Below are 13302 nucleotides of genomic sequence, written 5' to 3'. Positions count from 1 at the left end.
CTGGATCCTACATTCACCTGTCAGCCAAATTTGTAGTTTCGTGAAAAAGATATTCAGCCTTTTTGATGAAATGCATTTTCCATAAAACTCTTATTAATTAGGCCATTGTCTTAAGCCTTACTGTGTCTCATTATCATCTTTTATCATCATGTTGCTGAGGGTGCCAAGAAGTAGATTTCTTCATCCTGCTTCTCCTGGGACTGAATCAGTCCTTCCCTTCTCTCTTACAACCCACAGGAACTATTGGTGCATCTCTATAGCTGTCAAAAACTGTCATCAGGGTCTCACAGAGCTACCAAGTCAATTCTTTGCTCGTAGGTACCAGTCACACAGGCCTAGAGGCGTTTAAATATGTAACATCAGCAATGCCAGAGCGGAGTTGTGAGTCACTAGGCTCATTATAAAATTATACCAGAGATGATAGATGGATACAAAGCTGGGGGAGGGCAGGAAGAAGGCTTTACCAACAAAGACAAGTAGTACCACATTTCATCAGACTAAACACCATTTGTCTGTCTATCAGATAGTTCTTATTAATCAATTCTTAACACTTCCCCCTCTCACTGGGGGAGCAGCTCCTCTGACAATGGTAGTATACACCAAAGTACCCCACGATCCCACGTCCCCAGCTGTACCCACCAAGGGCACATCACACCACAGCTCCCCTCTAACTCAGGTCAGTGGGGTTTCTGCCTTAGGTCCAAAGGTTTACAAGAGTGTAGTAGCATATTAAATGGGATTACAGGAGAAATAACATTACATCTCATAAATACAAAAAGGAGGTGTTTTCAATAGTTATGTAAAATATTGCTGGTCTGAACCAGAATTTAAACAGTGTGGTTAAATAAGGGTCTATGCTTTACTGAAATTTCTTCCCTGTTGAATGGTCTTTCTGAATATATTCTAGGCAGCACAATGACTGGAGGGAGAAACGAAAGAGTAAATTCAAACAGCTAAAGAAGCCAAAATATATTAAATCACTTTTACAAGCCTGTTAAAATGTGTACCAGTTGTGACCCAGGCAGGAAATCTAGGCACACATACACCTGTCTTCAATCACCAAGAAGCATTTTTGTATTAAAATTTGAATGCTCATAAATGTAACTAATTATGACATCAATGTTGTTGGGTCTGGTTTTTTCCCCCCCCTATATATTAGATTTTGAGAGGCAAATGGCCCTCAGATCTCCTATTGAGAACTATGTTCCTGGTGGAGCCAAGGGCAGAATTTGTCCCTTAATCCACAGAAAATAGATAGCTCATCTACAGTTGCATGAGCATATTTCTTCTTAAATGAAAATGCTGTAAGTATCAGTAGACATAAAGAATATGTGGACAGTTCACATTTAGAATGCCAGGGCTGCCATTGACTTCGTCCACACAGAAATCACTGAGCTTCAATTGTGGTAGTTGTGGAATCGGGGACTTGTTTTCAAATGGGCTTTTAAGGCAGGTTCAGCTACAGATTCAATTTAATAAAAACAAGCCCATCCTCAACATACTTCTAATAGAAGGTCATTAGCTGAAATGACTTTAGATAATTTTGAACTGACCTTTTTCTCTGAATTATTATGGCATGAAGAAAAAAAAAATCTCTTACCTAAAAGTGCATTTTTTCCATGATCATCTGGCAAAAACCGCTTGTCAACAGCGCAGACTAGAATGTGCTCAGGAAGGTTGGGAGATTTGGCTCCTACTAACAGGAAGCCTGCTGGGATATCAATTTGCTCCATGCACAGAGATACTAACCGTAAATCCTTGCCTGCTTGACAAAAACCTACAAAACAAACCAAAACAAATGATAAATCTTCAAAAGATTTTGTTTCATTTTCTTTTTATCACTTCCAAAAGCAAATGGGGCTTCACAACTTGGTGCTGTAACTGGGGGTTTTAATATATCCTTTTCAAGGGAAATAGAGGAAATTGAGATAGCATCTCATCAGATCCACTAGCTCAGGGTTTCAGAGACAACAGATAAACATTATTTTAAAGAGATCCTGAACACATTCAGGCAGAGCAAAGTAAGTCTCTAAAGATTAGACATCAAATGGCTCAGAAACTCAATTTTTCAAAAACATTCCAAATAAGAAGGGAAGTTTGTAATTTTGTAACAGAAAACAGCTCTTAAAACATCCCAAAGAATATTTTTTTCTTTGCTAAATTTTAATTTACAGTCTTTTCCAGAAAACCAGTTTTGTCTTTGCTGTTTGTAACCAGCTGGCATTGGTACATAAACATCACTAAATAATACAAAGGAATGATACAAATTGATGACTTAAATTTAGTACTGACTACTAAAGGAAAAATATTTTAAAATCTAATTTTTAACTTGTCCAGACATTTTAGGCATTCTAGTAAGCAAAAGATTAATTCACTGGTTTTAGAGATGTACCCCATGTTTTCTGTAAGTCTCCAACTGAGTCTCTTGAAGTCTCAATGGACTGCATGACTTCGAGTTTCAAGTCTCCAATTAGCTTTTTTCCCCACCCAAATACACATATGCACACAAAATAAGAACATAACGTTGTTTCTGGTGCTACTGGTCAATGTAGGGCTAAAGCCAGTGGCAGAAGTGGGCATAACTAGGGACTGGAGCGAGCTACTGTTGTTTCAGGTCCTGCAGTGAGCAGGTGGTGGGCTGGGACACAAAAAAAGCGTGACAGGGCAGCCCAGCCCAGAGCTGTGGCTGGGCACCACAATGGTGAGCGAACTCAGGACTCAGGGTGAGCTTGGCATCCCCACCAAGTAGCCACAGTGGGGATTTCCAAAAGGTTGGACGGGACAGCTTAGGGCACTTCAAATCACAAAGCAATTACGGGACCTCTGGAGGTCTGTCTGGTGCAACCGTTTGCTCATACCAAAAATAACTTCAAAATTAAATTCTTTTGACTAGTAAATTAAGAACATTCAAAGACTCTTCCATTAGCTTCAGCAGTGGACTTACAGGGGTCACAGTCACCAGTCACCTTTTAGTACAGCTCCATCATACTATTTTTCTTCAGCAACTTCTACTTTCAAGCAAAAAAATGACAGGTGTGAGAGAAAGCAAGTGGCTTCCTTCACAGGAAAGGGTACAATCTCACTGGGCTTTCCGATTTCCCTTCGGCACAAGTCAATGAAAACTCTACCAAGTTTTATGAGGAACCAGACTATTACATTGTGTTCCCCTCCAATTCTCACTTCTCCAGCTGCGAGATCAGTGCTACAGTCTGGCCTCACACCTCTCCCAGCAGCAGCTGGTGGAACCCCCCCACTATTTCAGGATGTCCAAAGACACCACACACTTATCCATTGACCCTCTTTCTTTCACTACAGCCATAGAAATATCATGACATGAACAACACGTGCATGCATTTTCATGAATCAATATTTCAAAAGAAATAAAATAAAAATAATAGTGTCCTGTTTTAATATCATTGTTAAAGATGAACATATTGAATTAAATTTGAAATTATTGTAATAAGACTTCAGCTGTTAATATATATTACCTACACTTAATCAAAAATTATTCAAGTAGTCCGCAGTTGTTACAGAAATTGTAAAGAACCACTGGAGAAAAGACACTGACTAAGCACCTGGATACACAAGGTGATCACAGCTTAACCAACAGCCACCTCAGCCATTATTAATACCTGCGTCTGCACTCTTACCTACTGTGCTAAAACCTATAGTTTATAACTTCAGCAAAGACAGTGAAAGCTAATGTTGGTTTTATGTTTTTATCTCAGCACTGTACCAGGCAAAAAGCATGCACGAAGTGGAATGCAGAGTCAGCTAGCATGAACTTCCTGGCAAGCAGCAGCTTGCTGAAAACAGGGTCCAACTCAGGTTCGGTCTTGTGCCTACACCCACAGTCTGCTGAACCAGTTCTTGGCTGAATAGTTTCTTCAGTTACTCAATCAGCTCCGTTCCAGTAGCAGATCACTCAAGCTGAAAGCTAGCTGGGATTCTCACCCCTCACACTCGCCTTCTTCCAGCCAATGTATTAAAATGAGGTGCCTGAAGTTTTTAATTACAGATCAGAAGATTTTAGTGATAACTTACCAATAAGAAGAAACCTATGTTTTAGGGAAAAAACATTAAAACTACATGCTTACAGGAAAAGTTATTTTCTGATTAGATGCAATTTGCCTTTACTATGTTAAACTCTTTTTGAAGTATATTCTTTAGAAACATATTGATCCGAATCAAATGGAAGGCTAGGTACCAGGCTAAGTATTATCTAGACTTTTCAATGTAATTTAGAAAGAAACAGTTGCAGACAAATGTAGGAATGAAACTTTCTTACATTCAAAATAGAATTTGCTTTTTCAAATGTTTATGTCATTTGGGTACTAATTCCAGAATTTTGAAAACTGGTCTTAAATATTTAGGCATTCAGTGAAATCTGAGCAGTTGACATGCTTAGAAAATACCCTTCTACGTCTAGATTTAAAATTGAAAAATTACCCACTGCTGACAATGTGGGCAAACAGGAAACCTGTAGATAAGGATTATGAAACAGCAAGTGCGGGAAGATTTCAAGACAGATTTAAACCTGTGCTTTTACATAATTACTCTTTAGCCTTGTCTCTACCTAAAAATTTTCAGGAAATGCCCAGAAGCACAAACAGTAACTAGAAAGAAGCTTTTGAATTAACTGTTAGTGACAGCAAAGGACTGTTTGGACACCAAAGGACATAGTAGGACACCAAGGAAAGCAGGATTTTGGTTGTCAGTGTTGTTAACAGTTACGTTTCAATATAGACTTGCTTTCAGAAAGAGCACACGACATTGAGAGGGCTAAAGATCATATGAGAAACTTAGAGCCTCTTTGGATGCTTCAGGGTTTTGATGTCCCACTGAGACAAAGCAATGCCCTAGCGCTCCACAACATCTGAGATGGAAGCAAAGACTCTGCTATCATCCAGGAGGAGGAAAACAACTTCATCTACACTTTGAGCAGCTGCACATCACCGTTCTGAACGAGTCCCTAGGGGAAAAGGTGCAGGAAGACCCTACGGAAACCCACCACATAATCTTAACAAGTTTATAAGCATTACTCAGTAACATCTTAGCAGTACCCATTGAAACAAACTGATACATCTCAGTCTGCTATCACAAGCAACAGCATCCTCTTACCTAAGAGACTGTTGATGTGAATATATTTAATATTTCCCACCATTTAGGATATGTAGGACCGTACTGTAGAAATTCTGCATCCTGCCTAATCTGCAAACAATACCTAAGATTTACCCCCTGTATCATCTCTTACTCCACCCCAAAATGCTGTCAGATCCCTTCCACGTTCCCCTTCTTCCTCCTTGCACAATCTCCTCCGGCACCCTCCTCTGCTTTGGTTGGCGACATCTCTGGATCTCTGGTATGTATGTGTAGACAGGCTGGCCAGCAAGCACATGCCTCTGTAATGTTCAGGCTGTGTAAGAGGAGAGCTATAATTATTTTTCTGCCCCAGGGGACATTAGTTTGGGGACATCAATGTCATCCAACCAGCTACTGAACTTCACAAATCTTACTGAAATTCAGTACCTTGAGGATCTCTACCTCTCTGCCAGCAGTGGCAGAAAGCAGCTACCAGTTTCCCGACAGACAAGCAGCAGAGCTCACAGACAACTGCCGAAACCTCATTTTCTTAGGGAGCGAGACAAGTAACAGGGCTGACACTAAAAGGTTTCCTGTGGCTCCCCTTCTGCAGAAGCGAAAGGGATCCCCAATGTCACACAGCAAGAGGGGGCAGCACAGACAGACCCCCAGAGCCCTGGGGGCTCTTTTCTTGGTTATTCAACAGCTGCAACAAGACAGCCAGGGAGGGCTGCAGAGCTTGGGTACAGCTGGGTCTCACTTTGACCAGGAGATACAGAGAGAATGCAAATCTGCTTCTGTGCAGTAAAAGTCTTGATTTTTCCTTCAAAGACAAGCAGATGGTATGCTTGAGAACCCTTCATCATCCTTCTTTCGCTTGGCTTTTGGGGCTGCAAATCATTCACTGAGTTTTAAGTTCCTGCTGCTTTTTTAAACCGAATGAGAAAATTCCACATGAAACATATTAATTTGGAAGCAAGTAAATGATTGTGGGGAGAGGAAGGAGGAATTAACACCTCTCTCTGCTATATTTATGTATAGAAAAATGTATTTTTCTAACTAGCAAGCAACACAGAGACCCCAAACTTTTTTTTCCTGTTTTGCATGATTTTGCACTTATAATTAATTATCTGTGAGAGATAACCATTTCCACATTAGAAAAGACAAGACATGATGTCTCTACACAAGCAGAATTTGTACTGACTGTGTTTAAGATTCCGAAAATGTAAAATCCATTTACATTTCATAGCTATTCATTTATAATTGAGCTTACACCTAAATTTCTATGTCAAGCAGCACTAACACACACATCTCTTACGAAAAAAGAAAGGTAAATGTGACACTGAAGTGCCAATGTACCTTTTACAGACATCTAAGTATGAAGAGAAGAAAACCCATGAGCCATGAAAACAAACCAGCTTCTCTTTATGAAGTTGTTTATCAATGTGTAATTATAAAAAGCAAAAGCACACAGCTCAGCTGTTCCATTAAAAAAATAATCTTCCCACAGGATCTCTGCTTTGTTTTAAATAAAGAGCAGGCATTTACATTCTGATTAGAGATTTGCAAATACCAAGAGCAGGCACAAAAAAGAATAATTAATTGCTTTTACAGACAATATCTGCATTTCTTTGAAAGAAAATTTATTAGTTTTTGCTTCTGAGAAGCACATTTGCATTCTCCAACACCACTTCATTTAAATTAATCCAGTCCCATCTTCCTAAAAATGAAAATGTATCCCCACAACTGTCAACACCTAGAAGTGCCAGAATCTTCTTAAAAATGAAATTTGTATATATTTTGCCTTTCCCCAGCAGTCACAAGAGGTGGTTTCAATGTGGGGTACCAACCCCTTGTTACACTGCAATAAATGGGTATTTGCATAAGGAATTAGCTTCCAAGAATTACATATGAATTACCAGTCACTGTCACTTGCTATTGTAACTTCACAGTAACTGATCAGGTGTTAAGTACCCGCTTAGCTAATTGCTTCTGAAAATACCTTGGCCCTTCTTTAAGCATCAGGTAAATTGAGGATTTACTAACAAAAGAAAGGTGCTACTATTGTGTTTCCCACAGCTTGCATAAAATGCTATTCCACAAACTAGAAATAGCCTCTTTTAAAGCTACAGCAAAGGTTCAGAAAAGCTTCTTGTATTATTTTGTAGACATTTGAGGTAGCTGTATGAAAATGAAGACCTTATTTTCGTGGAACGGGTAAGTTAGTTACAAAAGTTTGTGCTAAGCAGAAAAAAAAGCCCCTGAAAACAAGTGAATCCCCCAAATGCCATTATTATTCTTGATTACAAAGTCTTTACTTTTATTCTGCTTTTTACTTTTAAGAATCAATGGCAAATGCATTTGCTGTTTCCAATGGGCTAACAGGAGAATTAAGGGATCTATTATGGCCAGCTAAGAAGGAACATCCAACAAACTGTCACTTGAGGGGCACTTATTTTTTAACTGATGACTAAAGGCATTAAGACCTACCTTCTGCACCCATGTGACTGACAACTCAGCCATCTGAATAAAAGAACAAGTCACCACAGAAAAGAATATGATAGTTATGGCATAAACCCTGAATTCAGGGAAAGCAAACAGCACAAATACCTTAAAAGGGAAAAAGGTTTCACCCCATCTGTGCTAAAAGGTGGGAGATGGGTTTTACAGCAATCGGAGCTATGAACTGCAGGTTCTAGTACCAATACTTTGCTCTTGGATAAGCAGTTGAATACATACTTAGTTTAAAGCACCCAAACACTTGAAGTGACTTCCATTAGTCTTTCAGTATTATTTAACATTTTCCTAATGTTATTTATCTTTGTAATTAAATAACTAAGATAAGGGATGCAAACAATGGCAGCAATCCTGTCTTAGATCTCTGGAAGGGCATATTTATGAGATGAAAGATGAGCTATCAGACTAATATCTTGCTGAGATATGGTCCGCAGAGTTAATATTTGAGACCCTGGGTGTTTTAAACACTTACGTAAAACTGTCCTAACAGATCATTAGCAGTATTTTTAAAAATGCATTTTCCTTTTCCAGATACAAAACCTCTGCTCTCTTAAATTAGCTCCTTGAGAACAACATTTAAGAGAGAAACAGATTTTGTAAATTCAGAATGGTACACTTGAAAAAGATGAAGAAACAATCCTAAAATTCTGTGGATGTAACATAGGAAAGTTTCTTCTAGGGTGCTCTGATCATAAAAGACTTCTAGATAAAAATCAAACCACAGAACTACCCCTGGAAGGTCATCTTTTTCCAGGACATACTAAAAAGCATAATGTTACATATATACATGAGCATATAATTACATATATTATGTAACTATAGCATAACTAGGCATAACCTTGTGACATGCAATATGCAGCTATAGCATAGAGGTCTGCATTGCAGTGAGCATTTGACAGCCGAGGACCTCCTTGCAGTGCTGCATCGGGCAGGGCAGCCTTATGAAGTAATCCTGAGCAGAGGCAGCAAAGGCACTGGTGAACCTGGAACAGTTTGCACGTGGCTGAAAGGTCACCTCTTAAGTAAAGTCATAGACATTTAACTGGAAACAACTAACGTTTCTGTCTGAGCATGCACGTGCAAGCAGGGATCACCAGGATGTGTGAATGAGACTGAGAAAGATCTCTTGATGTCATACAAAAAGCTCTTTCACAAAAAATGGCAGCCTTGGAGTCAGATAAGGTTTTGAGTCCTACTCCTGCTACTGGCAGGCTGGTCCAGAACCGTATCACCAATAGTTAAAGAATCCTAAACCTTTAACCTGAATGCACTCACAACCATTTTATGCATCCATTACACTTCCGCAGGGCCCTGTTGGCATGACTGGCTCTTCTCCCTCCTTAGTGTTTTATCCTTGATATATTTAGGTGTAAACATACACTATCTCAGCTTCTGTCCTGGTAGGCAAAGAGTCTCATTAGATAGAACTCCTTCCTCTTACCATCCTGTTGGTTTTCCTCTGCAACCTGCTGCCCAGTTTATTTTACATTTCTTTACAGAAGTGATCAGAACTGCTCCTGCTCTCCACAGGAGATTTTGCAGCCTTTATTGATACTTGCCTTCATTTGAGAATACCTTCCTAGGAATACATAATTTTATACTACTTCCTCCTCTGCTCCTACCAATTTACAAGCCTCCAAAGGGCAGCAAACACAATTCTGTGTGAATAACAACTTCTCCCAAGAATATTCCTTGGCTTCCCACAGCAGCCAGCCTTTTCATTCTTTGTATTACAGGGAACTGGCGGTACATTGCTATGGAGTGTAAACAAGCTTATATAAGCTGCATTCAGAAGGGGTAAAGGCAAAAACATCAACATTAGCCACCAATTACCTCCAAAAAATGTCGACGGATTACCAGTCACTAGTGCTTACTTCTATCACTACATATAACCATACACTGTAATAAGGTACAAAACCATTCTATAAATTACCATTTTTTTATTACCTCTGCACAAGGAAGCCCATAATTCAGGAAGATAGTGAATAAAGTGTCAAGACCAAGTTTTGGACCCGGTGGGAAGGGTTGTTTGTTTCCAAGGGTTTGAGGGGGGTGGGAGCTGTTTTTAAGAGAAGCATATCTAATAAGTAACGTTAGATCTGCCTTCTTTAAGGAAGTTAAATCTTCAGAATAGCACAATGATGAGATAAGATGAACTAATTATATCAAGTTCACTTGGTCCATAAGGTATATTCATAATGATCTGACCCTTTAACATATTTAAGAAAACAAACAAAAATAGTACTGTCAACAACTTCACTTATCTAGAACAAAAATAAGGACAGCTCAGGGTAAACTAGCAATAGCCAGCAGGCAGGTGGCAAAGACAAAACAGACAAGCTTCCACTACCATCTCTCTTATCCCCTGGGCAGCAGAAGGAACTGCAAGTCTCTTCTCCATCTTCTCTCTCCTAAGTTGTCCTTCTGCCCAGGGTAGCAACTAAATCTAGATTTGCCAATGTTTCTGAGAATAATTTAGGGATAGAGTTAGAACCAGCTATACTGATGTTGACTTATGCAACTTCTTTGAAGAAGTAAACCAATGACAACCAAAGACAACAAGGGGCTTTCAGAAACTAATAAAGTGCCACAGCAAGTCTTACACCCTAATTTCAAATAATACATTACATTTCATGTCCTGAAACAAGTCCTCTTATTCCATATTTTCTCAGATTTAAGGCTTTGACTATGAACTGTATTTCCAGACTTCATAGCTCAAGAGTTTCTAACTGTAGAGACTATGCATTATACTGAGAATTAGCTGTAAAGATCACACATGTAAAAGAATGGTCACCAACCATCAGTAGTGCAAGATCCTTCCGGGGCAGGTTTTTGTGAATATGGGATTGGTGGACTACTTGAATCTGACATGTCTTCATCCTCCTCTTCATCTTCCATTTCATTAACAGTTTGGTTGGTAGAAAAGTCCAGGTTTCCATTTTGTGAATAGCGATGTACTAACTCTTTATCCAACTCTTCTACCTTTGGCTTCACATCTGAGTAAAAATAAAAAGTAAAATAAACTTTCCATCAGTACTTGCATTTAGGTCCTTTTAAAATAACCAGCATGCCATTCTTTCTCCTAATGAGGGCCAAGATTCAGATTTTGCATCACACAATGAACTGCCGTATGGCTTTTTGGTTTTGGGGTGTTGTTTTTTTTTCTGTAATGAAACATATCCCACCCTTCTCTCACACAGAAAAACAACAATTGAAATGTGCCATACTTTCATTGTTACCTTCCGGCAAGAAAGGAGGCTGGTCAGGATCCAGGTACAGCTGTGAGAAGATTGGCCGTGGGACAACGCTGCTACATCTCAGAGAAGCTTCTATAGAGTTATGAAGAGCTTCTTCAAAACGGGCAGATTTTAGTTGCCCTGCATATGAATTCCCCATGATCTAAAAACACAAAGAAAACATCTGATAAGGGGGTGGGAAAATGCATCTGTAGACCATTTACAAATGAAGAGTGAGGTCTTATTAACACACCATGACAGTGACATAAAGTTAGTAAGGAAGTACAGTATGAAAAGAACACCTCTAACTAGTGCTACGCATTCACATTTCTCTCTCAACCAGGTAGGCTGTCCTCCTGTTTCAGTAACAGCTTTTAGCACATTTACAACACGCTGCTTTGTGTCTTCTGCATACACAGCCTCTCGACAGCCTCAAGAACCTGCCAGGTGTAGAATTTAATGAAAGATAGATAAAATCATTATTGTAATTTTTAGGATTTTCAGAGTCGACTAAAGAAGGGTATGTAACACAAAATTTAAAACGTCAAGTTTGGCTCCATCACTAGTTGTCTGTTAACATAATTTTACTTGTCAGTACGCCATCATTTACAGAAAAATAATACATACAGACATCCAATAACTTGAGTTTTTGCTCTTGCTAATGTTAACTGAAAGGTCAGTTCTCTGTCTTTTCAGGGTCTCCACCTCTTATCTTCAGTGTAACACTATGATTTATATGTAGCCTGATCCATATAATTGAAATTGTGTAATCATCCTCTTACAACAGAAAATGTAAGTAAAAAAAGAGAGCAATAAATAACATCCAAACCATACACAGCAAATGCTGTGAAATGTTTTTATTTGAAACTATGCTTTACACCTGCATAGTGATAACAATCATTTAACTATCTGCTTTGACAATTAACATTTATGTTTATAACAATGATGAATTTATAAACTTCAAGAAATATTCGAGCACAAACAGACCATTACTTCGCCTTGTGTGACGTTATACAGCCCACAGCCTGTTATATTTGTGCTCCCCACATTAGGATACAGACTCTCAAATGTAAACATGTAGTAGCAAGATGGACGTGGAAGTTTTACAATATGCTGAGGGAGACTCACCAAAATATTACATTTTCCACTTTGCTGGATCATTATACCATATGACATTTGTTCCAAAGAAAGAGCAATCTAATATTTTCCAATATTCTGAATACAAGACTGCATTTTTGGAGAATTTTATTTCAGCAGAGAGAACTTTTCCCCAGTTAAATCAATAGATAGAAAAGTACAAAACCTTATAATGTTATCTTTGCACTTCCCTTCTCTAGATGTCACCTAGCCCTCTGACCAGGAAGAGACCTTGGCCAAGAAGATAAGTCAGCATTTAGAAAGCCTACAATTCCACTCCTGCTTTATCACTGGGTTGCTCAAGGTCCTCAAGGCCACCTGTAAAAGAGCAATAATGATGACAGCCACTTACAGCAGCATTTGAGATATGCTGGTATAGACAAATATCTATCAGCTAAATCTTACTATACTACTGGAATATACAGGCATGAAGATTATCTGATTACCTCCAGCCTGAGAGAGAGGCTTAATTCCCTGTTCAGTTAGAGACTTCATACAACTTTGGGCAAAGAATGCCACATCTCTGACTTACACCCACTTTTCATAAATTTTGGGGCAACAGCATTTCCCTACCCCAGCTGGAGACAATACAGAGATAAACACGTTTTCTTAGCCTGACACATTCAGGTATTTCAGCAATAATATTTAAGACAAGTAGATTTTCTTTTTCTTTCTGCAAGTTTTCATTCAATTTGAAATAGCAGGGAGTATGTACAAACACACAACCACAAAGTGAGTTAGGGAAAAAGTTGTGCTGAAGCATCGTTAAGGTTGCAATACACTGAATCCTGTCAGGTGCCTTTGAACAATGAATTGATGACAAAAAGCTAAGTGCCTGAAATCCAGGTTTTACTGAAATCAGAGGTGATGTTTCCCTAAATGTCAGTGAAATAATGACTAACTATTATATAATTAAAATGCACACCATAAAAATTCATTTCTGTGCTGTGGAATTTTATGTCAGGTACGGTGTGCTTAAGGTAGGATTTCAGGAATGTAGCCAAATGAAAAGACTTTTGTTAAAATACCATAATAAAAATGAATCAATACGATCGATGATCAGAAAATTTGCAATTCCCAGAGTACGGCAGCTGCTTGAAGTCTGCTCATCCTTCATGTTTTCTACAATCTGTATGTTATATAAAATCTATGCCCACTATTTTTATTTTGATTGGAAACTATTAATAAAATACAGTATGCATGCAGCAAAAATGCTGGCAAGCCAAGCCTATTTAATTTGCCTCCCTGGAATCTATACAAAGAGACTTGCTTGTGGATGGCGATTGCCATGGATTTACCTGAGAAGGTTGGTTTATATTACTGGAGGACA

The 13302-nt window shown here is 38.7% G+C and overlaps 1 protein-coding gene across 12 annotated transcripts in view; it reads right to left on the bottom strand.

The window, feature by feature from the left end:
- GREB1L (GREB1 like retinoic acid receptor coactivator) overlaps positions 1-13302 on the bottom strand; it is a 142238-nt gene that overhangs the window by 55052 nt on the left and 73884 nt on the right. For 9 of the 12 annotated variants that reach the window (XR_012659177.1, XM_075084794.1, XM_075084792.1 and 6 more), the window contains exons 3-5: positions 10827-10998; positions 10398-10595; positions 1601-1777 (exon numbers count right to left, since the gene is read on the bottom strand). Coding sequence is in view for 11 of the 12 variants with exons in the window: in XM_075084794.1 (XP_074940895.1) it covers positions 1601-1777; positions 10398-10595; positions 10827-10995 (544 nt within the window). In the remaining variant the exon portion in view is untranslated. The remainder of the gene's footprint in view (positions 1-1600; positions 1778-10397; positions 10596-10826; positions 10999-13302) is intronic. The other 3 variants (XM_075084798.1, XM_075084800.1, XM_075084801.1) reach the window with 1 other exon arrangement.

This window comes from Phalacrocorax aristotelis, chromosome 2, assembly GCF_949628215.1.
Source record: "Phalacrocorax aristotelis chromosome 2, bGulAri2.1, whole genome shotgun sequence".
In the NCBI taxonomy this organism is placed as follows: Eukaryota; Metazoa; Chordata; class Aves; order Suliformes; family Phalacrocoracidae; genus Phalacrocorax; species Phalacrocorax aristotelis.
This window is presented reverse-complemented; position numbering and strand designations above follow the sequence as displayed.